The 27,781-nt window shown below is 38.1% G+C and overlaps 1 protein-coding gene across 6 annotated transcripts in view; it reads left to right on the top strand.

Moving 5' to 3' along the window:
• PDE10A (phosphodiesterase 10A) overlaps positions 1–25,888 on the top strand; it is a 574,288-nt gene extending 548,400 nt beyond the window's left edge. For 5 of the 6 annotated variants that reach the window (XM_073337886.1, XM_073337884.1, XM_073337888.1 and 2 more), the window contains 6 exons: positions 2,692–2,775; positions 3,868–4,040; positions 6,944–7,055; positions 11,301–11,381; positions 14,036–14,124; positions 20,034–25,888. In XM_073337886.1, coding sequence (XP_073193987.1) covers positions 2,692–2,775; positions 3,868–4,040; positions 6,944–7,055; positions 11,301–11,381; positions 14,036–14,124; positions 20,034–20,151 — 657 coding nt within the window. In that variant the 3' untranslated portion in view covers positions 20,152–25,888. The remainder of the gene's footprint in view (positions 1–2,691; positions 2,776–3,867; positions 4,041–6,943; positions 7,056–11,300; positions 11,382–14,035; positions 14,125–20,033) is intronic. The other variant, XM_073337882.1, reaches the window with a different exon arrangement.
• Positions 25,889–27,781: the final 1,893 nt, after the last annotated feature.

The following is a 27,781-nucleotide window of genomic DNA, read 5'->3' as shown; positions in this document are numbered from 1 at the left end:
TGGTCTTTCAAGGGGGACTTATTTATTTTCTTAAATATCTTATCAGCTATTCATAAAAACACATGTTCTGTATCACATTCATAAGCACATCATGTGATTCATATTTTTAGGACTCATATACATGGAGGCCTTCACAGAATGTAAGCCTTAACTCTTAATGTTCCTTCATTTAGGAGGGTGTAAATGAGTCCATCAGTGTTAGTATGGCATTAGATTTTTAGTATTTGTTTTTCAAATGAGTTTATATACAGTGAGCAAGAAACTCAGGCCTATTAAGACTTCTTTGTACCACTCTGGAAGTGCAAAGCAAACTTAAATCAGTACTTTAATGGCCTATTTGGGGTTTCCCTGTGTTGTGGAATCCCTGAGTTGCATAAATCCACCATAGCTGCTCCTATGCCACATCCTAGCCCTGGCAGTTGGGCATGGGGTGGTGTTTTGGGAAATGGGACATGGCAAGGATGCTACTGTGTAGGCTAAAATACTGGCAGCCAGAATGGTCACTTGAGGTCACTGGTGGCGAGTGTCATATAAAGCAGCCTTTAGGTTGCTCCGTTTTGCACTAGGGACTGGATGGCCCAGGATCAGGGAACCTTCTTAGACTAGCACCAACCAGAGCTAGGGGATCTGGCCTTGTGTGTCAGCAGAATAAATAGTAAAAACATTACATTAATTAGAACTTTATAGTTATTTGTTTCAACCATCATAAACATAGGTTTATGCCATACTTATTTTTAGGGCTGTCAAATGATTAAAAAAATAATCACAGTCATGCGATTTTAAAAAAGTTGTGATTAATCACAGTTTTAATTGCACTGTTAAACAATAATAGAATACCAATTTAAATTTATTATAAATATTTTTAGATGTTTTTCTACATTTTCAGATATGTTGATTTCAATTACAACACAGAATACCAAGTGTAGAGTGCTCACATATATTATTATTTATTAAAAATTAGAAACGGGCAGCATTGTCTTCCATAAATGTAAACAAACTTGTTTGTCTCAGCAATTGGCTGAACAAGAAGTAGGACTGAGTGGACTTGAAGGCTCTAACGTTTTACATTGTTTTATTTTTGAGTGCAGTTATGTACAAAAATAGTTCTACATTTGTAAGTTGCACTTTCCCGATAAAGGGATTACACTACAGTTCTTGTATGAGATAAATTGAAAAATATTATATCTTTTGTTTATCTTTTAACAGTGCAAATATTTGTAATAAAATAATATAAGTGAGTACTGTACACTTGGTATCCTGTATTGTAATTGAAATTAATATATTTGAAATTACAGAAAAGCATCCAAAATATTTATAATAAATTTAAATTGGTATTCTATTATTGTTTAACAGTGTGATTAAAAATACAGTTAATTGTGACTTTTTTTAAATCTAGGTAATTTGTTTTGCATTAATTGCTTGAGTTAACTATGATTAATTGACAGCCCTACTTATTTTGTATAAATATAGAGTATTCCAGTTACCAGTTTTAGCTGATCCTGGAAAGAAACAAACCTTATCAGCAGGCATGCATTCACATAGTGTTCAGAAACATAAATGGCATATCCAAAATGGCAACTTCCATTAGTAGATAAAAAACCAACCAGTTTTTGTAGGTAAATACTCTGTGTAGAAACAGTCATAACCATCTGGTCATGTTAATGTTCCTGATACTGTAACTTCTGAGGTCCTAAGAGGTGTCTACTGTATACCCTGTGGTGTTGTGCCACGGTATAACCTTAGTAATAGAACTTGGAGTATATTAATAGTAATCATGCAGCAAGAGTAGGAAAAAAATCAATGCCAAAAATCCAGACTAGGAGAACTACTGCTAAACATTGTCTGGCACCAGAGTGCTGACGATGGATTAAAATAAGTTTTTTGAAACATCCTGTACCATGACTTGGAACATTGAGACACAAATGGATTGTATTTTCTCTTCATTATTCACAATAAATCTATTTGTCCAAGCAAAATGTTAGAAAATAAAGCTCACATTCCCGGTGATGGCAAAAACAAGCCTATTTTATTTGCACCAATAAGAAATTGTTTTTGAACAACTTATCCTTATAGAAAATCTTGACAAAAGGCAGGGAGGCTTTTGGTTATGTTCTGTACAAGTGGCAGTGAAATGTTGAAGCACATCCAAGTTTAATATATTTTTTATGTTTTCTGTTTGTGAATGTGTGCACCTTGATTTAGCTGGTTCATCCTTTTTTCTTCTTGCCCCCTCTGGGCTTTAGCAAGACCTTTAATTAATTGTTTCCAAAAGGAGAAAAACATTGGATAGTGCAGAGTTTTCTAACTATATGGTGTAGCTTTCACCAGCGATTACCATATATGGATATTGTTCATTACATATGGTTTAATAATAGCAAAAATGGAAAGGGCATGAAGCATGGCATGTTTCCACAGTCTCCCTGGTGTAAGACATTATTCTCTCTTCTAAGTTCATAAGTCAGCTCATTCTTAAACAAAGCTGCTTTTTCCTAAATATACACACATGAAAATACTGTACCTAACTTGGTTTTGAAAGAGGAAATTGCATCTGCTAATGAATATTAATTACATTTCATTTAGGGCACTTTAATCAAATTGCAATAACCTTATTACAGTAACTAGATATTTCTTTATCCATATTAAATATTGTGCATACACTGAGCACTATTAAAACACTCCTGTTATCTTCAGGAAGAAATCCCAAGCCAGTTTGCCAGGCTAGTGGCAGCTCAGCACTCTGGATCAGGTTGGGAATCCCAGGCTCCCAAGCCAGCTGTAAGTGGGAGTGCTTTGTAGAACTTCTGGGAAATGTTTTGTTAAAATGTATTTCTGCCTAGTAATTTCTTCTACTTTTAGAGAGCTTTCTCCATTTAGAAGGAGAGAGGAGTGTTAAAAAAAAAAAAAACAAGCAAACATTGGGCTTGAGAAGTGCTGAGAACCATCAGCTCCTGGGCTGGTGGGGCACTCAGTACTTTGCAGTAGGTACCCAGCACCTTCCAGCATCAGGACATATCTTTAGGGAAGGTCACAGGGCTAGATCTTCAAAGTTAGATGCATGTAAATATTTCAAGTGCCTAATTTGTGTGCAATTCAGGTACTAAAGTGGGCAAATGCCCAGTTATTCACACATCTGACAATGTAAGAGACCAAACCTCTGGTTTGAACTTGCACATTTGTTATTTGTGTACATGTTAGACACATGCAGATATTTTTTCCTAATTTTTAAATTTTGGCCCACAATGTAAATTCATTTGCAAACTTAGGGGAAATGAAGAGTTCAGAAATAAATGGAGTGCAAATTTAAGATTCATAATAGAGATAATATGTTTGTTTATGACAATGGATTGGGCTAATCACGGTAGGCTGTACTATGGCAAAAAATAGGGATCTATGATCTGAGTATTGTGAGAGACGGCATGTCTTTGAGTCCTAAACACAGAGCAGCATTTCAATCATAGCAACAGCTCCATGTTAACCTTTTAAAAAGAAAATATCAAAGCATGTTTCATGCTGTTCATGGTTTCATTTACAAAATACAAAAATCCTTAGTGGGCTGTAAAACTGTTATAAACTGATAAATATAGGAATAAGAAGAACATAAGAATGGCCCTACTGGGTCAGACCAAGGGTCCATCTAGCCCAGTATCCTGTCATCCAACAGAGGCCAGTGACAGGTGCCCCAGAGGGAATGAACAGAACAGGTAATCATCAAGTGATCCATCCTCTGTTGTTCATTCCCAGCTTCTGGCAAACAGAGGTTGGGACACCATTCCTGCCCATCCTGGCTAATAGCCTTGATGGACCTGTCCTCCATGAATCATCTCAAAATTAGAGCTTGTGCTTTTTATTGGTTTTATTTTTTTGTAGCTGGAAGGTCACAATATCTTCTCCAAACTGAGCTCCAGCGAGTACGAGCAGGTCCTGGAGATCATCCGCAAAGCCATCATTGCCACAGATCTTGCCCTGTACTTTGGAAACAGAAAACAGCTGGAAGAACTGCATCAGACAGGAGCCTTAAACCTTAAAAACCAAGCACATAGGTAAAGCAAACAAGCAAACATTCATAACTTGAAGAAAGAACCTTGTTTCTGCAAATGACAACAAAGAAGAATTAAGATGAGAACTTTTACCATGCACACAATATCTTGTTCTTTACACAGAGTAAGCTCTACGAGCAAATATGGATGCACAAATATAGTATTCCAGCTATAAAAGGACAATTTACAGTGTTCAGATATTGTATGTTTAAATCTATCACACTGACATTTCATTGCTTTCAAACTGTTCCTATTGAGGAGTTCATTAGTAACTCAGGCCCCAGTTCTGCAAATTCTTACACACATGCTTAACTTTACACCTGTCTCATTGACTTCAAGGGGATTATGCATATTTGTGAAATTATGCACATACATAAGTGTTTGCAGGATCAGGGCCTAAGTGCCTGAGCCGACTCTAGTTAAAATCAATTAATCCTTTTAACGGGGATTACCTATTCACACAGTTAATATAAAAATACTTTTAGCCCTAAGGCCTGATTCTCCTCCCATGCCAGTGTAAATAATGAATAGCTGCACTGACATCAGTAGAGTTTTACTGGTTGGAAACCCGGGGTTAGTGAGAGGAGAATCAGCCCCCTTATCCTTGAGATTTAGACCACAGAAACACCTGGTTTTAGAATATACATTCACACTTGCATGCCTAAACAAAACCTAATTTGCACCAGGATTCACCTCACCTACCTAAATCCTTGAAAGCATGAAAATAAGAATTAAGGGAAAAGTCTCCAATGTCTTTTGCCACTTTCACATAATCTGCATCACATTTTATAAGGCATTTATTCTACCTCCAGCACATACTGAAAAGCAGTACATATCCCAGCTTCACCCAGCTTGGTCTGTCATGCCAAATCTTGATAGTGATCTCATACTCTCTTGAATCAACAGATAGACACATCTGACTGCCACACAGTCCATTTACTCTGCTTTAAGATTGCTGAGGTCACTATTAAGGTTTTGCTTGACAGAGTGAGTTGGATTAAATCTATGTATGTATTACTTTTGGGCATGCAAAACACAGAGATTGTATGGGATGTTTTTTCATCCCTGCCAAAATAAAAATCGGAGCACTACCGCTACACCATATTAAAATATTTGGTATAGGGGAGAATGGACTCTTGAGCCAAGTACTTCAGAATTTGGTCAGCTGAAAGCACAAAAGATCACAAGTACCTTTCAACATAACTAAACTCAGAAATGTATACTCAAAGCATTTTTGCATTAACATTTGAAATTTAAAATTTATGGATAAAACAAAATAGGATAGATGCAGTTTTTTAATTAAGTATTTTTAATCATGTATGAGAGGATACAACAGAATGAACATTACTTATCACAATATGAGTGTGCAGCATTTTTGTGACATGTAAAAAGGTATTTAAATATTTTAGCCCCTACTTTCTCCTAGTATCTCAGATTCTAATCAGTTAACTCTCTGAATTGGTTTCGGGTAATACAGGGTGTTTCAAATTATTCATGTTTTTGTGCTTTATAACTTTTTAATTGTCATTAGCAATAATTACATTAAACATTTATGATATATATTTGCCATAAATTCTCAATTCAGATGTGCAATTCCAACATATGTCCTTAATTACAAATACCTGTAAATTACAAAGGCCCAAATACCTATTAAAAACAAACAAACCCAAAGCACCACACAGACACATTCCACCCCTCCAAACCAAAGTAGCACAGTATGACAAAACTTTTCAAAATGATTGAGCGAGAGAGTGAGTTTCCTGTGGAAAATCCCAGTTTGACCAGTTTTCAGTCCCTCTGTATGTCTTACATTGGGGCAAAACTGGTACTTGAATGGAAAACACTCTGGAACAAGCGTCCTGACCATGTAAAGAATAAAAATATTTCCACCTTGGCTGTTTCTTATAGCACCCATCATTGTAGTATCTTGAAACTCAAGGAAAGCAACAAGTTCCTCTATCCCCATTGCTTCCCAAGCCCACTTTGAAAGCAACAAGAGTGGATTTACCCTCCTGATGGCAACCCTGAGAATGTCCCAAGAACTGAAAAGTCCTTCTTAGGGCTTGGAAATTTACCAAAATAGCAATTCTGAAATAATTATTACAAAACAGATATTTTGATAAATTTCCAAGAGTAGACATGCCATTATGTAAATTAACAATAGAAAATGAGCTCTGGGCTAAACTTACTCACACGAGAGTGGGCACATATATTACTGTTTAAAAATGAAAATATCTGACCACTGATATCCTTGGACTACTTAATTTTTATATCTCTGCATAATTATGAAAGATCTTCATTTTGCTCATATTTCCTACACGTTATATGTATGGCCCTAAATTAATCTACCTTATAATAAAAAGACAGGCTATTAACACAAACAAAATTCTAATTTACAACTAACACATGTTCAAAACAGACTAGGATCATATAATCGTTAAAATACAAAGGGACGTTTTAGTATAGTACCAAGTCAGATATAATAATTGCTTAAAAACTTCACAAATACAACAGGTATAAATCACGGGACATAATTTTTCTCAAAAGTGGATAATGTATGCTATAAATCAATTATAGCATGATCTTCCTTGAAACACTACATTTATTTACACTTGCTTGGGTCAGCCATCAAAGTTTTCACTTGGCTGCTCTTGAATTGAGCCATTTTTCAATAGTATAAGCTACTGAACTGAATAAGAGTGATATGTTACTAATATGATTCATTTGATGAAATATCAATGAGCTAATATCAAAGGGGGATGGTGGAGTTATGTGGGAGGTATTTTGTAGAATCTGTACTTTTTGTTTGTTGTTGGACATATATATGACAGGACACACAAAAAGCTTCAAAACACAATAACATAAAGCTTTATCTAAATAACAAATTTCATATTCTTGTATTCTAGGGATCGTATGATTGGTCTGATGATGACAGCGTGTGATCTATGTTCTGTAACAAAGTTGTGGCCAGTTACCAGATTGACAGCTAATGATATATATGCAGAGTTCTGGGCTGAGGTATGTATATGTCTCTTACATTTGTTCTACATATGGAAAATATTCAGATAAATGAGAGAAAGGAACACAACAGTAGGTTGATCTAGAACAGTTTTCAATAGATTAATTACCACATATGTCTTGAAATATATTCATGTATGCATGCAGAGGTATTGTAAGCTCCCTGGAAAGCATTTGAGCATCTAAATTAGTATGGGGATTTGTCATCAACTTGCAAGCAAGAAGTATATTGTTTTCCCAAAATAAAAGATTTATATTTAGAAGGCATCTATCTCATCAAAATAGAAAGTGATTTAATGGATAACAAGACGAAAGAGAAGAAAATCTGTATGATTTTCAGGTCACTAGTGGGAATTCTCTAAAGTAGACCTAGCTGTTTGTGATGGTAGCCTTGTAATAAGCCACAAAGCTCCCTTTACAAAGACGATGTAATGAGAATCTATACATGGAACATAGTTGTACTTGTACAATTATGTCCTGTGCTTAGATAAATGAGAACCCAAATACTGTTACAATAGTTCAAAAAAACAAGAGGGGGGAGGATGACTGATAAAGTGAATGTAAGGTATTATTCAAAGAATGTTGCACTGGATTTAGCTTCCTTTTGAAGAAAGAAAAGGAGTACTAGTGGCACCTTAGAGACTAACCAATTTATTTGAGCATAAGCTTTCGTGAGCTACAGCTCACTTCATCGGATCCGATGAAGTGAGCTGTAGCTCACGAAAGCTTATGCTCAAATAAATTGGTTAGTCTCTAAGGTGCCACTAGTACTCCTTTTCTTTTTGCGAATACAGACTAACACGGCTGTTACTCTGAAACCTTTTGAAGAAAATATTTTTAGAGCCTAAACAGATTGATAATTTCCCATTTAATGGACAATGGTTTAGATGAACAAAGATGAGAATATGGGCTAAAAAACTAAAACAAGAACTATCCTACAATTCTCCAGTTTCAGTTTCAGAAGATCTGTTGTATATTTTGAACTGATGTTGCATGTGTAAGTTGTAGGGCCTGATTCCTTTCTCTTATATACTAGGTGTGTGTCTGTTAACTTCAGTGGAGTTACTCGTGATCTACAATGGTGTGAGGCGAGAATCAGGCTCACAGAGTTGATGTTGCATGGATTTTTCATGGATTTTGTTTGTTTCTTGTCTACTGCATGTTTCTTCTGGAATTCAAAATGTGAATGATTTGGTTATTGTTTTATTGTATCTCAGTGATTCTGTAGCAAATTTGCTTTGCTTACAAGTATAAAGACCTCAATTGTAACTGCCAGAGCTGTAAACCCAACGTGGAAGGGGAGAGTCAAGTTGGGGTTTTTTTTTCTAATCAGTAATAAAGGTGAGATTAAGGACAAAATTTGCCCTGCAGAGTGTTTGACTGGTGAGGATGTGCCAGAAGGAAAAACTTTAACTCGACTCCCTAATACCAGGATGTGTCTAAGAGAAACATCTCTTTACTTGTAAATGAAGGAAATTTTCTTTGGAAACTATTGACAATAAACACAGAGCCCTGCAATAATATTTTACTGGATCACTTTTCAGAAAAGGATCATCTGAGGGGGTGGCAGGTGGTAGGAGATGCATTTATTCTGGTGCCTCACCCTGTCCTAGCAGGCAGTACAGGCAAGTGCTACCTCAGGAACATAAAAGGATCTGAAGGTTCCTCTGAAGCAGAGGAAACTAGGGGCAGGTACAGATGTATCCTGCAGGGGAAACCATAAGAACAGCCAAACTCAGTAGAAAATGTAGACTGCATTCCACCATATGTTTTGTTGTTACTTAAGTTAGCAATAATGCTAAACTGGGGTAATAGGGTAAGTTTGGACAAGATCTAGCTGTTGTCTGTACAGTTCTCAGAGATGAGTGGAAAAGCCATTTGCTTACAAACTGCATATGAGATTAATAGCTACTTTCAATATATTGAATACAAGTATTAATAATACTAGTATGTTTAAAATGTTATTCACTTTGTGTAAGTGTTAAATAGGAACATACATCTATATATAGGTATCAGTTGAACATAATGTTTTATTGATATATTTACAATTTTTAAGCAAGTTCAAAGCCTACCAGTGCCATCAATCATTATAATATAAAAATAATAGAATTGCAATTTGTATTTCTTACATATACCAAATACTTCTATGTCTGTATTCTATATTTTCAGATTTTTTTTTGAAAAGCACAAAAAATAAAATAAAAATTGCTTTTATATTAACATTACTCACTTTCTGAATTAGTCCTGGAGACTAAAGTGAAATTTGAGATGCATTAAAATTGAATCCTGATATGCCGTTGAGTAGCCTCTATACTCCAGAAGCAGTTTATTGGAGTATGTTTAGCAATGTACAATAGAACCCTGTTTATCCAAGCCTCCATTATCTGGCTTTCTGTATTAATCAAACCACCAGCTGCCCAGGGCTGATAGCGGCTGGGGTGGTCAGCAAATTAAAAAATCAGCCACAAGAGCGGGAGGTTGTACTCGTTGAATAAGTGACACTGATACTTTCAGTAAAATTTAGTTATTTGTTTTTTGTTTTTTTCCCCACAAAATGTAAAAACTAAAGATTCAATGTAAAAACAGGTTTCAGAGGAACAGCCGTGTTAGTCTGTATTCGCAAAAAGAAAAGGAGGACTTGTGGCACCTTAGAGACTAACCAATTTATTTGAGCATGAGCTTTCGTGAGCTACAGCTGATGAAGTGAGCTGTAGCTCACGAAAGCTCATGCTCAAATAAATTGGTTAGTCTCTAAGGTGCCACAAGTCCTCCTTTTCTTTTAATGTAAAAACACAAATTCTGCATTTTTCCATGGCAAACAGATTTCTAGGAACCCTGCAGATCAATAATTCTCTCCACCTCCTTCATACCTGCATATATTATCTAAGTTATTTGGACTCTGCTGGTTCAACTTGTTCATCTCACCTCATGCTAATTTCAATTACTGTTCTGGTTTGTAGAAATGGCTAGGAAGACTGGACTGGACTGCCCGAACAAGATATACAAACAGACAAAAACGTGTAAACAAAGATCCATATATATGTATATCTGAGTTAAACACTGACCATATTTGCCAGAAGTGTGCATATGGAAACCTCACTCGTAACCAGATTTGCGCTTACATCTGCCATTAGAGAGCAGTATGTACTGTAAGGTGTGTTTCTCTTACAGTGTGCAGAACAGTACCTGCTTTTCAAATTATTTGCCTTTTATTAATACAGTAGAGGTCTGAAACAAGCACAGATTATATCAGCAACTTAATGAGGTAGTTTCTAGAACATTTATTACTCAGTTTTTCAGTATGAAGGTCACATTAGGTTCTCTACTATTCCTGGATGTTCAAGTACTGGCTGTTGCCAAAACTAATCTTATTGCATCTATATGTTTCTTAGATCACACTTTTGCGGTGTTCTAAACATGCTGTTATGTTTTAAGACCATTGGGCAACTTGACTACATTATTGTGGTGATCAGCAGGGTGCACTGGGTTCTCTTTAGTTCCCAGGTAGAATTTAAGGTGATGGTTTTGCCCTATAAAAGGTGTGGCTCCCATATACCTGAAAGTCTGCCTCTTTCACCATGTAATACTGCAGCACTTGTGATGAGCACAAGCACGTGGCTAGCACCATCTGTTTTTAAAAGAGGTGTCTGATTGGCAAGATACTTTCTGCGAGGTGCCCTATACTGAGAAATGTACTCCTTACCGTTGGTCCAAAATTGCCTAGATCAGCTGACCTTCAGGGCATGCTGCAAGATTCATCTCTTGGGCTTTTGCTGAATGAGTGAGTTGAGGGATGTGGGATAACTTGTCAAAGCAGATCATTATTTTATGAGGCATTGGTGACACATTTTGAGAGAAATGAGGTTGATTGTGGGGAGGACAGGTAAATCTTTATATTGATCTGTTATTTTTACTCTGTACAAGTGCTTCAACCTTGGATAGGCCCATCTAAAACAAAATTAAATACACAAAAATATATCACAGTTGTGTTTAGTTTCTAGGAGTTATTGCTTGCATTACCATTTGAGTGTATCATGCTATGAAAGGAGTCCTTGTACAGTTTTCTGAGATTGTATCTTCAGTTGTTCCCGTATGGTATGTTGAATTCTAAATACTCAGATTAAAAATAATATAAACCAGAAACACCTTTTGAAACACTTTTTGATTTAAGAAATCTTGATTTTTCCTTCTGAATGTCCTTAGTTATTTGGGGAGTACATTACCCTTTTTTCTTTCTCTTTTCAGGGTGATGAAATGAGGAAGATAGGTATTCAACCTATACCTATGATGGACAGAGACAAGAAGGATGAGGTCCCTCAAGGCCAAGTATGGGCTATCTAAAATTAAATGTTTTATAGTTGCTGTAAGATACACACAAGTAAAACCTGATAAGGGGATATGATATTAGCCTCTAGCAAGGCATGTGATAATTTTTTGACCTGTGAGTTGTCATGCCAAATTCCATACTTTACATACAAACCCATAGCTGATTTTAAAAATGGCAACTGAAAACATCCTCCTCAGAGACATTGTTGGAACAAGAGCATGCTATTTCATGCTGTCCTGAAATATAGTGTGTTGCAGCTCTACTTCCTCTAGACCTTAGCTCTTTTTAATCAGCTGCTTGGAGAGGGCAGATTCAAAGCTCTCACTCAGAAGAATTCCACTCCCACCTGGAAGAGTAAGATTTTTGAGGTCCATTGAACAGATGCGTGATTGCCACAATTATGCATTGAGCAGCAAGCCCTGTTGATAAGCAGACTAATGCAGCCGTAGTAATGAAGGGAGGGAAGAAAGAGCTGCACGCACACTTCAGATTAAAGACAGCTTTTCTCAGAAATAGGATTTTCAGGTAGGAAAATAAAATAATTTTTTTCTTATGCAGCAAAACTGAAATAGAGTTGTTTTAAATTTTATTCTCTGAAAGTTAAAAGCCTTGTTTATGAAAGCGAGTGATGGTTTTAACATGTTGGTTATTAATAAATGGAAAAACATTGGGTAACTTTTTCAGAAATGCCTAAATTTCATTTTAAAAAGGGACTTAGGCACTGAGGAGCCTGTGTGTCACTGAAGGTCAATGAGACTTAAGCGCCCAAGTCACCTTGGTGCTTTTGAAAGTTTTTCTGCAATCTTTTACATATTCATGTACTTATAAAACAGAATTAAAGAGGAACTATATGAAATTCTTTAATCTAGCCACAATCTGCCCTTAAAATGCAGACGTATGGTTGAGAGGATGAGAACTGGAATGTTAGTTTGGGGAATCCATGCCCTTTTTAAAATAAAAAAAATCTAAAATTTAAAGCTCCTGGTCAGAAGTGGAAACTATCTCAAGGAATTGTCATGGATTAACTGGTTTTATTCATTTTTCCACCCTACCTCTTTTTGACCCTCTCAGAGTTTGTCCAGTTTGTTGTGTATTTTTTAAATGAAAATGGTCTAATTAATACGGCTCAAACCATAATATTTTATTTTATTTTTAAGTACTGTGGTTTCAGTGATAGGATTCTATGATGTAAATCCCAGATGTGTTTAATTTTGGCAAAACCTCTCACTTTTTTGACATGGTATTAATACTGATAGGTTAAGCAGATATTTCCTTTAGAATTTGTGACAGGTCTGTAGCAGTCTGTCAGTTCTTAAAATAAAATAAAAATTAATTACAAACATCTTTAAAAAAACCCATGTTGTGCATATAAAACATACAGTTTAAAATAGTGAGCTCCCTTGTGATGTTTAAACCTCCCTCCTCTTGCTGCAGCCCTGCCCCCTTACCAACTGCAGCCTCTCTGTCAGTCATGTCATATGTTCTGTAGCCTAGACTGTAAGAATCTGAGGACAGGGACTGTATCTCCTATCTGTTGTAGAGCACCAAACACACCTATTTACACTCCACTTCCATTGCAGAGGGAACCTCTGCATCTGTGGAGGCAGAGGTAGGATTTGCTTTTTAAGATGTGGATAAGGTCTAATATGTCAGTAGATAAAAAGGGGTTTACATGTCAACCCTGTGATCATGGTACAGTATGCTATTTCACTAAAATACATTTAAAACTATATATCAGAAAAAAAGACTGGTAGCCCACACTGTGGATATTCTTGCACTAGACTGGCTAGCGTGTGGTCCTCTACTAAAGCTGTGGGGATTTTTTTTTTTTTAAAGTGAGAGGCGATAGGAGGGGGACAAATTTAAATGTATAGTGTAAGCAAACACTACATTTAAATCAGTGAAGTTACAGCAGGGCTGAATTTGGCCCCTTAGCCCTGCCTGTACTAGGGCCGTTTTCAGAAAATGTCCTGCCATTAACACCAATTCAGGTACACCAAAGGTAGCAACGTTAGGAGCCCTACCCTAGATGGGCTAGTGGCACCTTTAACACTGTGTTGACTAGACCTGCTCTAAGCAGCGTTCTGAGACACAGCATTAAAAATGTCAGTTGAGCCATCTACTGAGGGGCCCCACAGGTAGAGCTAAACCAGTATTTAGAAACAAGAGACATTTTTAGAAAATTTCCCCAGTATACCATATCCTTAGAACATCCAGAGAATCCAAGTGTGAATTAAAATTCCAGAGGACATAAGTCAAATCCAGAATCTGACCCATCTTTGTGGAACACTGCAATATTTTCCGCTTTGAAAAGCCTTTCCACCATAAGAATGACACTCCGAACATGGACAGTCCCATCCTCCCACATGCCTCCAACCCCCAAAATGAACAAATCAACCAGCCAACAAAGTTCAAAGAGAAAACCTACCTCAAGCAGTATGTTTTACCCCCAAAAGGGAGAGCTGACTGCTACTGAGTTCACTTTGATGGTGCTCAGATGCTGTGGAGATGGGCAGCAGTACAGAACAGTAAGATAGGTTGTAAGTCAGTAAATTGTAAAATAAGTAAGTAAATAGATTAGTTTGGGGCTCTTTTGCAGTTAACTGTGTCATAATTTGGCTCCTGTCAATATTTTTTCCACTGTTTTTCACAGATTGGATTCTACAATGCTGTAGCCATCCCATGTTACACCACACTCACACAGATCTTCCCTCCTGCTGGGCCACTACTCCGGGCATGCAGGTGAGTAGCAGTGCAAGTTTTTGCACAGCATATATCTTGGCTGAGTGAGAGTGTGTCCCACTACATATATCTGTCTAGAAATATATGCCTCTAAATTCCAAATATTGCATGTAGACAAACATAAATGTTCTTCTCTAGCAAGTGCATCCAACACCTGGAGGCAGGGATTATTGGGTAGGTTCAGCCAACACAGGTCCATCGATGCAGCTATTAAAATCTATTTAATGTCAAAACTACCTGTAGACAAACAGGTCCATCCGTAATGTGTCCTCAGTTAACTGCCTCCATCTAGCCTAGTACAACTCAACTTCCCACTGTCTGCTTCATGCCTCCATTTTACTTGCATAACTACTGGGAATTAAAATGCCTTTTTCTTCTGTGCTTTTACTGTCTCCTCATCTCTCTCCTATTCCTTTTCTTCTGGTTGTGTTCCTGTATTCTAGTTTAACAGACATGTCTCTCTCTCCTATGTGGCAGATCAGAGTACTCTCTTCGTTCTTCAGATCTTTAAACCACTAGCATTTTCTTTTCTGGGTACAGTGGCAGTGTAAAGTAAATAGAAGGAAATCCTCTCTCTCTCTCTCTCTGTCCATCCACTCCTCCATCTAAAATATACATTTGAGGTCCAGAAGTGTGTGTGTTTGTGTATACGTAGTATAAATAAAATAAGATTCCAGAACTGTCACTCTGAAGCCTACAACGTCTGAGTCAGCGTGAAGTGATGGAAACAGCTACAAGCTCGGCTGAAAGCTCTTTTAATTCAGAATATCACCAGGTTCAGTCATCACTGGGATACACAGTCTGTTATCATCCAATTTTTAAGTTCTCAGCCACTTTGACTTTGCAGATTATATCCGTGTGACAGCAAGGTAAGTATCTATGCCATGCCAACAGACCTAGAACTAACGTGATTTCAGAGGTAAGTCAACAAATCACCACCCTTGCTCTACAGCATTTGCATACAACAGTTCCATTGGTTATATGACACGAATACTCAGATGGTGGCTTACTTGGCCCAACTGCCACACATAGGTGAAGCACAGGCTTTTAGCTACATGCGTGTGTGTGTGTGAGACGTGGTGTGGGTACAAACACACACTGTTTACATTGTGACACTACCATTTCTTAGGGTTACGGGAAGTGGCGATACTGGGATTCTTCAAGTATGAACTTGCGGAATTTGGTTTGCTAGGAGGATCATTAGCTTCCCTGGACTGTACTGGGTACTGACCGGTGGTGCAATGAGAATGCTGATCCATTGCCACCCAGGGGTCTGTTTTAGCCAGGTTACCCCAGGGGTCTGTTCTAGCCTAACCTTGTTCAACCTATACATCAGTGACTTGCCACCAATCCAGTCACAGAAGTTCATCTTTGTAGACAGCATTTGCTGTGGGCTGTAGGCTCCGACTTTCTCTGAGTTGAAGAAGTGATAACATTGCAAAGCTGGCTAACTACTTCAAGACATGGCACCAGCAGGACAGTCTCTAGCACATACCACTTCCACCATGCAAACACTAAGAGGGAACTAAACATCATAATAAATGTCCAGAGGCGGAAGCATGAAGCTTACCCAATTTATTTAGGCATGACCCTTGACCGAACACTGACCTGCAAAAGCCACCTGAGCAAGATACAACAAGGTCAAGACACACAACAACCTTCTCAGCAAATTGGCAGGTTCTTCATGCGGAGCAGATGCTCCAACCCTAAGGACCTCAGCCCTTGCCATCTCATACTCAATAGCAGAATACTGTGTGCCAGTATGGAGTCGGTCAGGGAACACCAAACTTGTTGACATGCAAATCAGCTCAACAATACACATTATCACAGGAACCGTCTGACTGACTCATCTTCCATAGCTTCCAATTCTGAGCCACATTGATCCCCCCTTACGTCAGGAGGGAGATTGCAGCTGGCAAACTGCTTGAGAAGGGACGTGCCAATCCAAACTTGCCCTTGTTCAACGCCCTTTTTAGCCCACTAGCTACATGTCTTTCATTATGACACTCACCGTGGTCGAGGCTGCTACGTCAGGACATGACAGCAGAATCCCTGTGGCGGGAAGACTGGTGCTTAACACCAACCACCAATCAGTTCCTCATCACAGACCCTCCTGCTCACCCACCCAGCTTCGACCTGCCATGTCATCAGTGGGTCCTTCTTAGTCGATCCAGGATTGGGCAAGGCCTCTGTGCAGCCAACCAGCACCACTGGGATCTTCGAGACAATGCAAGCTGCAGCTGTGGCACAGATCAAGCAGTTATATCCATTACTGAGTAGTGCCCGCTAACTAAATTCATTGATGGGCTCCGAGAGCGCCACTTGGCCACATTGCTTGGCTCAGCAAATATGCAAATGCTAAATAAAATAAATACTACCACTTCTAGATCTCATTGTGATGGAGGCTATTCCTGACTCTTTCCCACCCATGCATGCACATACCTTTTTTCCTCTGCATTCTCTCCTTTTCTACATATCAGATGTAAGCCCACCAATTGCCTAAATGTAACTGTGGCAGCAAGACCTACTTCTGCCTATTCCAGATGTTCCTATCTGCTTTAACATAGTTTTTGTTATTACACTGAGTTTCCCTCAGTGGAACCTTATGTCTCATTCCCTTCGGTGTTGGAGGCTCCAGACTCCCTTCCTAATGCTAGAAACAAAAGACCAAAGCTAATCCTGAGAATTTAAAAAAAAAAAAATTAGTTCACTTAAAGTTCCCTATAAAACTACTTGTAAACAGTCTTAATTGACTGTGAATCAGTCAGCTGTCTTGTAGAGGTAGCTTGTGCGATCTTGCAACCTTGCTAATTGCTAGATTAGTAATCTACCCCACGCAGGAAGTACAAAATAGTCATCCAGTAATATCAACAGCTGAAAGCTAGATGTTGGCTGGCTGGTCCACTGTGGCCTAAAGACAAATTGCATATTCTGTAGCAGAGCTGGTTCCCATCACAATTTTTCTCAATTATGCTGTCTTGGTTGTTTTTTTTTTTTTGGTTTTTTTTTAAATTAAAAAAAAGTATTCAACTTCCTCAAAATGTTTTACATTTATGAAAACTCCAGATGAATTTCTTCATGAAATATTTCCCATTAGCTGGATGTCTTTGAAATCAGAAATCCACTTTTGCTCAAAAATATGTTCTTAAATATTTTCATTATGAAGTAGGTGGGAAAGAAGTCTTCTTAGAGGCCACATGATTGATGGATTAACCTCAGGACTGGAAGCCAGGAACTCCTCAGTCACGTGACTGGCCTTAATTATGTTTTGCACTTATTTTACAAATATGTACATAGCCTCACAATACTTGTGTGAAGTAGTTGAGCATTATTATCATCATTTTAGAGATATGGAAATTAAGGATTAGGGAGGGTAAATAAGATGCATAAGGTTGCACAGCATATAATTGTCAGAAGTTCCAAAAAAAACCCTTTTTTGGGTTGTCCCAAAACTTTTCAAAATTTTAGGCTTATCAAAAACATCATGGCAGAGAGAGAGAGACACACACACGTGCGTGAGAGAGAGATGCGCATTGCCCCTTTAAGTAGGCTGACCCCACTCTAAGTACATTGCCCTTTTAAGTAGATCAGCAAGTTGAGACAGCAGCTGCTGCCATCAAGCTCCCTCCCTCCTAAGTCCTGTCGTGTCACCGCCCTGCTCTATGGAGATGGATAAAGTGGGGGGGGGCAAGAGGGACACCCTGACATTAACACCCCTCTTTGCCCCCCCCCCCCCGCCCTGCCCTTGCACAGCAAGCAGGAGGCTCCCAGGGGCAGGTCCAAGGAAGAGGGCAGGAGCAGCACAAGGCAGTGAGGGAGGGACAGCTGAACTGTCCAGACACAGAGAACTTAGGGGAGTGGGGGGCTGCCGGTCCACCCTGGTTCCAAGCCCCCCACCAGGAGCTCCAATGCTGCTCTTTCTGCAAGCAGTGAACAAAGCAGGCAGCTGCCAAACAACGTTATAAGGGAGCATTGCGCAACTTTAAACAAGTGTGTTCCCTAATTGATCAGCAATGTAACAGTAAAACACCGTTAACTGGGAAGACTTTAAGTGAGGAGTTACTGTATTCCTATTCCTTCACTGCAGACATCTGTCTGAGAGTCTGTCTACATAACTAGACACTTGGTAGGACAGAATGGAGTGAATTTGTTAAAGCTCAGATAGTATGGCTGTCCTTTACTCTGCATTTGAAAACTGAATGGTCGATTTTGACCATATGTAAATATCATGGACTCGCTAGATCCACTGCGATATAAATTGACATAATCCAATTTAAGTCCTTGGAGTGATACAAGTTTACACCACGTGAAACTCTGGCTCCATATTCCATTCAGATACTTAAGCTGTAAGCAGCTGTGTTACCCGGGGTTTTTTCAACCCAAAGCTCTTGGTAACTTTTGCTCTGTGCGGGGTGGTGTCAGGAAATAAATCAGGGGAGACACGGCTGTCCGACCGATAGATGGCTGGCACAAACAGGACAACACAGGAGTGCTTTCACTTAAAGCTAAACTTTACTTAGTCTCAAGCACTTACACACGTCCGCCACAGGTTAGTAAAACACCCCCAACCCTCGATAATTACCAAAGCTGAGTGTGACTCTCGAGTGGCACAGCAGCAGCCTGTCTGCCAGTGGGGAACACAAGACGCATTCAGAGGAGGAATGCAGTCCCATTACCTCAAACTTTTCCCCCTTATTTATACATTAATAATACAATGACATGTCACTTAAAGAAAACTTGTTAACCAAGCAGTTTCAACGGTCAAGCAAGAGGTTTCTTTCTGATTATTGATTAATCAGGTGTGGGTATTTTCCCAGAGTTTGCAGCCTTGAAGCCCTAATGGACATTCCTGTGGCACATCCTGCTCTTCTAAAATGCATGTATCCGCAACTTCAACACAGTTTTTGTCAGGAAGGACGTGGGGTCAAGCTGCCCTTTCTGTGGCACCCAAAACCCCCTCCCCTCCTGCCTTGGTTAAGCTGAGGTTGCTGCACGGCCAATTTACGGCCTGCTAACTTGGCTGCTTTTAGCAATAAGCAATAGTGGTTTCAGGTACTTTACTGATTTTCCAAAATCTCCCTGTACAACTTTGTTATTTGACACTTTTATGATTTGTAAAACCAAAGTTTGGAGACTTGAAAGATAGGGTAGGCCAGGCTCTAAGGTAATGAGCACTCTCTTCCTCTAGGAAGGAGAATATCAGACAAGAACACCCCCCCTTATTCGAAGGCCCTTTGCTTTGGAGAAGACTGACTAATACAATAATCCTAATATCTAAAATATCATTAGCTACTTTGGCCAGCAGAATTGTATTGTCTTACTGCTCTAAATGGAGAGAGGACTTCATGAAGAATTGTGGGCTTCCATAGAGGCAAATGGCATGGCAAGAATGCTGAATTCTGTGGCATCCTGGAAAAACAACAAATTAGGCTGCCACAAAGTCCATGATTCCCTGAGTGAGGTATGGGACAGGTCACATCTCTCAAAAGCTATTGTTTCAGTTTCTCTGCAGCCTTGAGCAGGCATCACGGCATTACGTCATGCTTTCAAAGACATCTCTGCAATGATGAGGATTAGAAATTCAATTTTTATAAGAAATGGAAGCAGGTTCCTTAGCACAATTCTTTAGCAAGGGGTGAATTCTGTGGCAAATTGGCAGCTGTTGAATTGCAGAACACACAGGATCCTGGCAATAGCCAGCATATACTTCCCTAAAATAGGCATCAAGATTAAAAATGTGGTGTTGACAGAAAGAAATAAGATGAAATAAATACAGTAGTAAGAAAAACTTTATTATAGACCAGTGTTATGTACTCCATAAAGCTACTTCTGTTGGTATAATGTAGCAGAACTTATTAGGAAAGAACTGTTAAATTTATATACAGGCTTTGCTCTTTTTGCATCTCCAGGGAAAATCTCAAACAATGGGAGAAATTGACACAAGGAGAGGAAACTTCATTATGGATTCCGTCCCAATCACATGATCCCCAGACCTCAGATTCACTTCCTGTGAAGATTGATGACTAAACAGCCGTGACAAATTGCTTTAACTCTAAGGCATCTCTCCTTTGTTCATTTTTTGTTTGGTTTGGTTTTTTTTCTTTTTTGGAAAGGAAAAAAAAAGCTACAGATGCTGAGAAGCAGATCTGCCTGTGGAGGTAATACCTACAGAGTTACCTCAGCTAGGTGACTGTCCACCAGTCTCCTGTCTAACATCAGTGACACAACATAACCAGAGAGAGACTGACAACTCAGTTGCTTCAGAATCAGCTGTCAAAGCAAACTTATGACATGTGAATATAAAAGACTGGCCTTTTCTCATGGGCTACATTGCTGAGGCCTTAATTCAAAACTGAAGGGAAAAATATTAGGGGGTACTTTTAAAATTGTATCTTTCTAGTAAGGGTTTCAATGGTACTTTTATTATATTGTACTGTGGCTGGATTTAACACCAGTGTCACTTGGGAGTTCTTGGCTATAAATAGAACATTTTACACATTGCTATTGTGAATGTTTATGTGTGATCTACTGGTAATCAGTTTGAAATTTAGCAGAAAACCTCTGGAGCTGTAACTTTTACTGAAGTTACAGTACTTGAATTATCTTGCTGCAGACAGAAGGAAAATCAACTTCTAGGTTCAAGGCTCCAAAAATTCTATTAGGTATCACAGAGCAACTGTTTTATTTCTCAAGTTAAATGTTGAAAGCACTGGCTGTGTTTCGGTTTTTTGTAATTATGTGAAAAGCTAGAGAGCTCATCCATTCATACACTGGAAGTACTGGATATTTATCTCCAGTAAGGAAAGATGCAGGCTTATATAATTTCAGGCTGGACCTTTTTATCAACATTGACTAAAATGACGGGCTAAAGTTTGAATGTAATAGCAGAGATCTGCCTGCCGAGCTAGCTATATGTCAAGTGGTCATGCTAGTATTTTTCGTGGTGAGTCATATTTTAGAAAATATTAGAGAGACATGTTTAACATACAATACTTTCTGCTGGAAGTAGGAGCCTTGTCAGAAAAGTCAGGTATACTAGGCATTACTGCGGTACCATCACAATAAAAGGAAAGTATTTTTCTTTGACTAGCTTTTATGTTGCTCACCAGTACTGTATGTTTTCTACTACAAAAAAAAAAAAAAAGGGAAGCCATTTACCTTTTTTATGTTTGCTTTTTTTTCTAGTTCAGCAAACATTTCCAAGTTTAGAGCTACCTAAATAAGCAGAAAAATAACTGATTCAGAAAACTGAAACTCTGTGGAAGAAATTCTGTGCTGATATAGGGCTCTGATCCTGCAAACAATTATGCATGTGCTTAACATTAAGCACATGTATAACAGTTTGCAGTTTTGGGCCTTATGCTCTATGCAACCCTTTTGATTTTAATGTGGTTGCAAAGGGTGTACTTTCAATATACAGAATTTGACCCTGAATCTTTCTTTTTAAAAATAAAATAAACTTTCAGTATATAGTACATTTTGTCTATACCCCGGTCGGTAGCAACCCTGCATTTGTGTAATCTGCGCCACCGCGCCTACGTTCTATTAATCAACTCTTCTTACCTGCTTGCAGATAGGCAAGTCTTGAAGTGGTTCAGTGACAGCACTACCGTGTAGTATAAATACAAAGAAGTAGTACGGTCAGCAGTTAAAGGCAATAGGTAGTATCTCTTGTTTACTGAACTGTATTGATCTAATAAGCATGCATCTTATTATTTGTTTTTATTAAAATGTCTGGGTCCCTGAAGAGCTTTGCCTTCTGTTCTGGTTGAGCACAAACCAGTATATGTTTGTGATCTGTAATCACATAACGTATACATAAGCCTTTGCAGTACATAAAATACCATGTAGGGTTAGATTTGGGGTATCTTGATCAAATCTTTTTATTTGAAGTTCAGATCTGAATCATACAGGGGACAAAGGATGTCTAGCAACATCCATGCAACGCTCAATTTGCTTTGCCAATACTAAATGCTGTTATTCTCTGCATAGTCACCAGTGAATTTTTTGGGAATGAAAAAAAATTATAAGGATGCAATTTTATCAAACTAAACAAACAAGATCGACGTAAGTGTGTCCTCTACTTTATTCCTTATCAGTTCTGGTTTAAATAACGCAATTCATACGCAGCCTGCGTGACTGCAAGCAAAGAACTTGGGACACAGAGTTACTGATTTATGTAGAAACTTCACAGTGGTGGCCTCAAATACAGTCTGTCTGTATATCTGTGAGATACCCAAAACAACTCATATTGAAAATCTCTTTCATGGCTCAAGCATGTCTGTTATTACTGTCCCCTTCTCCCTCTATTTGCTGGTCTTGTCAGTGTTGCAAAATATTCCTTGTCACATGCTATATTCATTTCACAGAAAGTTTGTCTGATTTCCAGTCAGTGACTGTAAAATCTAAATTAACTAAATCATGAGTCGTCACTGAAAATGCTTGGCAGTATCATATAGGTGCTTTAAATATTTCCCTAACGAATTAAGCAAAGTTGCAATAAATAGTTCTATTAATGTGATGAGACAACCATATTGGTACTTGACATTTTGAGTAACCTGAACCACTTAAAATAGTTTGTTAAAGTTCCATTAGAGTTAATACAGTCCCCCCACCCCCTTTCTTCTCCTCCGGAGTAAGACAGGGGAAAAGAGTAAAACCATACGGACAAAGCCTACCTATATTTTAGGCAACAACAAAAATAATAGTCTTAATGGGCAAAATTTTCTAAGTTGCATCTATTTGTCCTATAGACTAATTTAGTGAGGGCAATTTTAGGCATCCAGGTGTTTGACAGAAGTAAACCCAAATCAGTATCCCAGAACTGAAAACCCTAATCTAAGAAGAAGTTCGAGTCTGCATTTGAATGTCATGACTCAGGTCCATGTTGAATATTTGGTTGTCCAAAAATTTATACTTGTGCTGGCAAATAGAACAACTAAACATCTGACACAACCATTTTTGTGGTCAAATGTCAGCTGAGTTTTTGTCTCTTTAAAAATGTAGTCACACAAAATGAATAAGAACTTTTAAAAAATTGGCACAGACATTTTTCCTAGAAGTCTTGTAAAATGTATAGTTTTTATTCCCAAAAGAGCACTGTTTTTATTAAAGTTTTAATGATCTTTTCCCTTCTAAACAAAACAATAGAAAAAAGGGACTATTTCAAGCCATATTTGAGCATTCTTTTGAGTAGGTGTAAGAAGCTGAATTTGAGAAGGATGCATATTCAGCCATAGCTCCTGCTGATGCATCTTGAAACAATACCTGGAACATAATGAATACGGAAAACATAGCCAACCTGTGAAAAGTGGTTGGCACAGGATGGTATTAGCCATTTTAGCTTTCACTTAATATACTGTATATTCTATAAAAGCTTTGCTGGAAACTCCATTACTGCGGTAATCACATTAAGAATTTTTGTCAGATAGTGCAATATTCTACTGTAATGGGTCAGCACATTGCAGCTACACTGTTATAAATTGTAGCATGGTAGAAGCATTACATTAGAATAATGTACTGCTTTTTTTTAAATGGGAGCACATTCTCAAATATGTTAATTAGATTCTCGGAGGCATGCAGTGTGGCACTTACATTTTCATATGGCACGCAGTACACAGTACTTAGGTGTGTTTTAAATAATCTGTATGGATTGCAAATTTCGAAGTAGAAATATTTGTACTAGCTAATCAGTCTCTTGCTGTTACTGTGTTCAGGCCACTTAGTGTTAAAATTGTAAGGGCAACATAGAGCATTATTTATCTAAAAGAAATACTCAAGTCCCTTACCTGTTCAGACAGTTGCAACCTTCTTGAAGAAATGCATTTGCCTAAAACACTGTAATATAGTTGCCATTCTGTGAAATGGTGCAGTAAATTGTTCATTCTAAGGAGAGTAAGTGACTTTCTATACTCTCCTATAAGGATACTCATATTCAAATTTTAGGTTATGTATCCCAATCTAGCAAAGGCACATCACAACTATTTTTTGTCTGCTTGCTGACCAAAAACTGTGCTCGATTGTAATTTGGGTGTATGCTCTGTCAAAAACTGAAAAAGTTAGTAATCAACCGGTTTGCAGGGTAGATCAAACTGGTTTGTAGAGTAGATCCATGTATATTCAAAATTCAAGGGATGGGGGGGCAGTTCTGTGAAGAAGAAAAAACTTCAAGATAACAACATTCAACTTTATGACATCTAGTGAGCTGAAAAATTGATTTTATATATATGACACATATAAACTATCTTCTTTGTAAAAAAAAATGCAAGTGCAATAATTTAAAGAGGTCTTACCTTTGCATTTATAAATTATAAATACTGTACATGGTGTGTATTTTTTCATGTATTCATTTGCAGTCTTTGTATTTAAAAAACAAACAACCTTTACTATTATGTTTGTACAATAGAGCAGTAATCATTTATTATGATATAGTTAAGCTGTAAATAAATTAACAAACCAAACAGCCAGTACATATGCATATATGGGTGTCCTGTTGTGAAACCTGTTTCTGCTTTAATTGCTGGCTTTAGCACAGCAAGATAACTTCTGTGGATATGTAATTATACATATAAATATATGTATGATACATAAAATATATTTAGAAATGTTCATAATTTTAATGGATATATACATATCCATACACTTTGGTGTGAATATTACTGAATACAGAGTTTTTTAATATTTTCTATGTTCATTTTTTGGTGGTGTTGTGAGTGAGGGAGAGGGACTTCTTGTGGATCTGTGTGTATGTTTGTTGATCCACTACAAGTAAAATACAAGGAGAAATAAGAACAAAAGGCAATGGATTCCATGAAAAAGATCAACATTTGATTTTCTGTACATGTGACAACTTATCAGTTAAGGTGCATTTTTCCAAACGTCTGCTGTTGCAGCTATTTTCTATAACAAAATATGTCTTGCTGTATGTTAAATATTAAAATTACAATCAGATCCTCAGCTGGTGTAAATTGCCAGAGCTACATTGATTTCCATGCTGAGGATCTGGGCTATCCTTTTTAGTTCACAATTAAATTTAATTGAGTACATTTACAATCCATCTATTTCCAGCACCTTGGAACTACATATATGTTGCTTGAAAAGATTTGTGGCCCTTTTTGTCTAGGCACAGTGATGAGGAGGAAAGGGGGCAAAAAATTAGTATTGTTAGAATAGTTTCTTTACATGGGTTTCCTTCAGAACTCTTATGCTCCAAACCCTGTTTTTCATGAGCCACACAGGTACATCTAACTGAGAGAAAAGGTTTGTTCCCAGGAAGAGCTAGGTGTGCTAAAACAAACCTCACGGTAGAAATGGCTAGACAAAATTACAGATTTAAAAAAAGACCATATGAATGCACCTTATTACAGTACCTATAATTCTGCCACTCCTCCTTTTATTACTATTTATATAACAGTAGTACTCAGACGTTCCAGACGGGGATTCTGCTTGATGCTATACAAACAAATCCTTGCTCCATAAGAGCCTTCTATTGGGTTAGCATGTGATCATGTGAGGTAGTATTGACAATTGTAGAAAATAACATGGATGAGTTAATTTCAATACAACAGGTGATTTTATATATGCTTCTGTCAAAATGAGATTCATCTGTAGCTGCCATTAAAAATCAACATTCGCCCATAGTAACTGAGATTTCTTGTTGTATGTGCAGGGAAATGTGTTATTTCGGGTATAGAATGGTGGGTAGCTATGGGGAAACATTGACTTTTTAATGGTGATCACTATAATAAAAATACATCTAAAGATACCATGGTGACTGGACTCTTACTTTTAAGTAGCAAAGTTCCAGCATGAGTGGCAGGAACTCTCATCTCTCTCAATGGTTTTTGACCCTTCAAGACATTAGAGTAGGTGCCTCAGTGCCCTCCTGAACAGTTTTCAAAAGACCACCCACTGAACACAGGGCACTCACTAGTGATCAGTGGAGAACTGGCTGGTCAGATGCTGTTGGCTCCCTCTGTTTTCAGCTCTTGCCTTGCATTAGATGACTAATACAAATACATATATTATCTCTTTATGTTATTTTTCCATGTAAGCAATTGCTATAGTTGGCACAAGAATTTTATGTGATTGATAGTATGTGGAGGGGGAAGGGAGATCCATGATGTCCTGAATCAAAGGGAGATGATCCATGAAACAATGTCTATTATGATTTGGGTCCACACACTTAAAAAGCATGAAAATCCCAACTGTGTAATGTTCCCCTCCAGTTCCTTTTTTTTTTTATTGAGTTTGTCAAAGGAGCTCCTTGCTGGAACTGCTGCCATAGAGGCCAGGTCCAGTTCTGCAGACCTCAGTTCCACTTGGACAGTGCTCTGTATCCTTTTTTCAGTGCCCTGTTCCCAGTAGATTGCTTGGAGAACCGATTTCTTTCTTAGCCCTTCAACTTCATAACCAACTAGGACTTTGAAATCGGGGTTGATAAGGGAATTTCAGTTCTCTGTCAGCTATGGTGTGTTGATATGGCATATGGGACTCCTCAGTCCTGAGCACATCAACAGCCTCAGCTCTTCTGAGGGGAGGAGCATTGTCTTTCTCACTCATGCAGTTAGTTTTGATGCTGTGCTGGAGTTGAGTGCCTCCTTCAGAGATATTTCAGAGGCTATTTTGGACATATTGTAGCTTGTCTTTTTCCACCTTCACTTAGGGTGTTTTGAAGTTTGTTTCCGAATTCCTTAGGGAAACAAACCCCTTCCCTTTTCCTTCTAGACTCAGCTCCTTTTATCTAACTGTGGATTGTTTCAACCTCAAGACCAATGTTCTAATACATTAACTGTGCTGAGATTTGACCTGTGTGTAGGACAAAGGTTTTCTCATCCTAGTTTGACATTTTCCCCTATCCCAACACGTTTGCACAAGGACAATGTTTCTGCAAATTCTTTATTAACCTGGTCCTTTCCACCAATTTTTTTATTGTTGGTAAGAACTAGTATTCTGGACCAATTGGTTACTATTTGATCCAGCTTCTCAAATTGGTGGCAATAGAGCACGTCCTTTGCTCTTTTCATGTTTTCCTTCTTGCAGTACAGGCAATGTAGTTGCTCTTACATTGCAGAGAACATTGCATGCCAGTGACTCTTTGCTACCCACCCAGTAATATTTTCTCCAACTCTTACCTCCTGTTTGATGAAAGGGGTTTCTTGAGACTTACAAAAATGCCTCTGAATTTTTCTTACCCCCTTATAAGTTAGAGAATGTACTGCTTTGTGGATACTTCCTTTGAACATTTTAGTTTCCAAGGCCCTGATGCAAAACCCATTGAAGCTACTGGGGGGGATCATTTCATGAACTTGGGATCAGGTTCCAATATAGGTATCCACGTCAATATGGGGGATGAAATCTTGGTGCCATTTAAGTCTGACAAAACTACCAGTGTCTTCAACAGAGCCAGGAGTTCCCCAGGTATCTTCAGAGAGCTTCTCTGAAAATATTACTTGACTGCTCACCCACACCTTCATTCCCCTCAGAGTTGGGAAGCTGAATTTCAGTAACTTTCTGCTCATTTTGTCTTAGGAAAGTTTATATCAGGCATAAATACTGTTTGGAGATGAGGGAGCTCTTGGCTTCCTGCTCATGAAGAAACCCAAGGGATACATGTTAGAAGGTCCTGGTGTCTGATATGTACACAGAACACCACTTG

Source organism: Lepidochelys kempii, chromosome 3, assembly GCF_965140265.1.
Source record: "Lepidochelys kempii isolate rLepKem1 chromosome 3, rLepKem1.hap2, whole genome shotgun sequence".
Taxonomy (NCBI): Eukaryota; Metazoa; Chordata; order Testudines; family Cheloniidae; genus Lepidochelys; species Lepidochelys kempii.
This window is presented reverse-complemented; position numbering and strand designations above follow the sequence as displayed.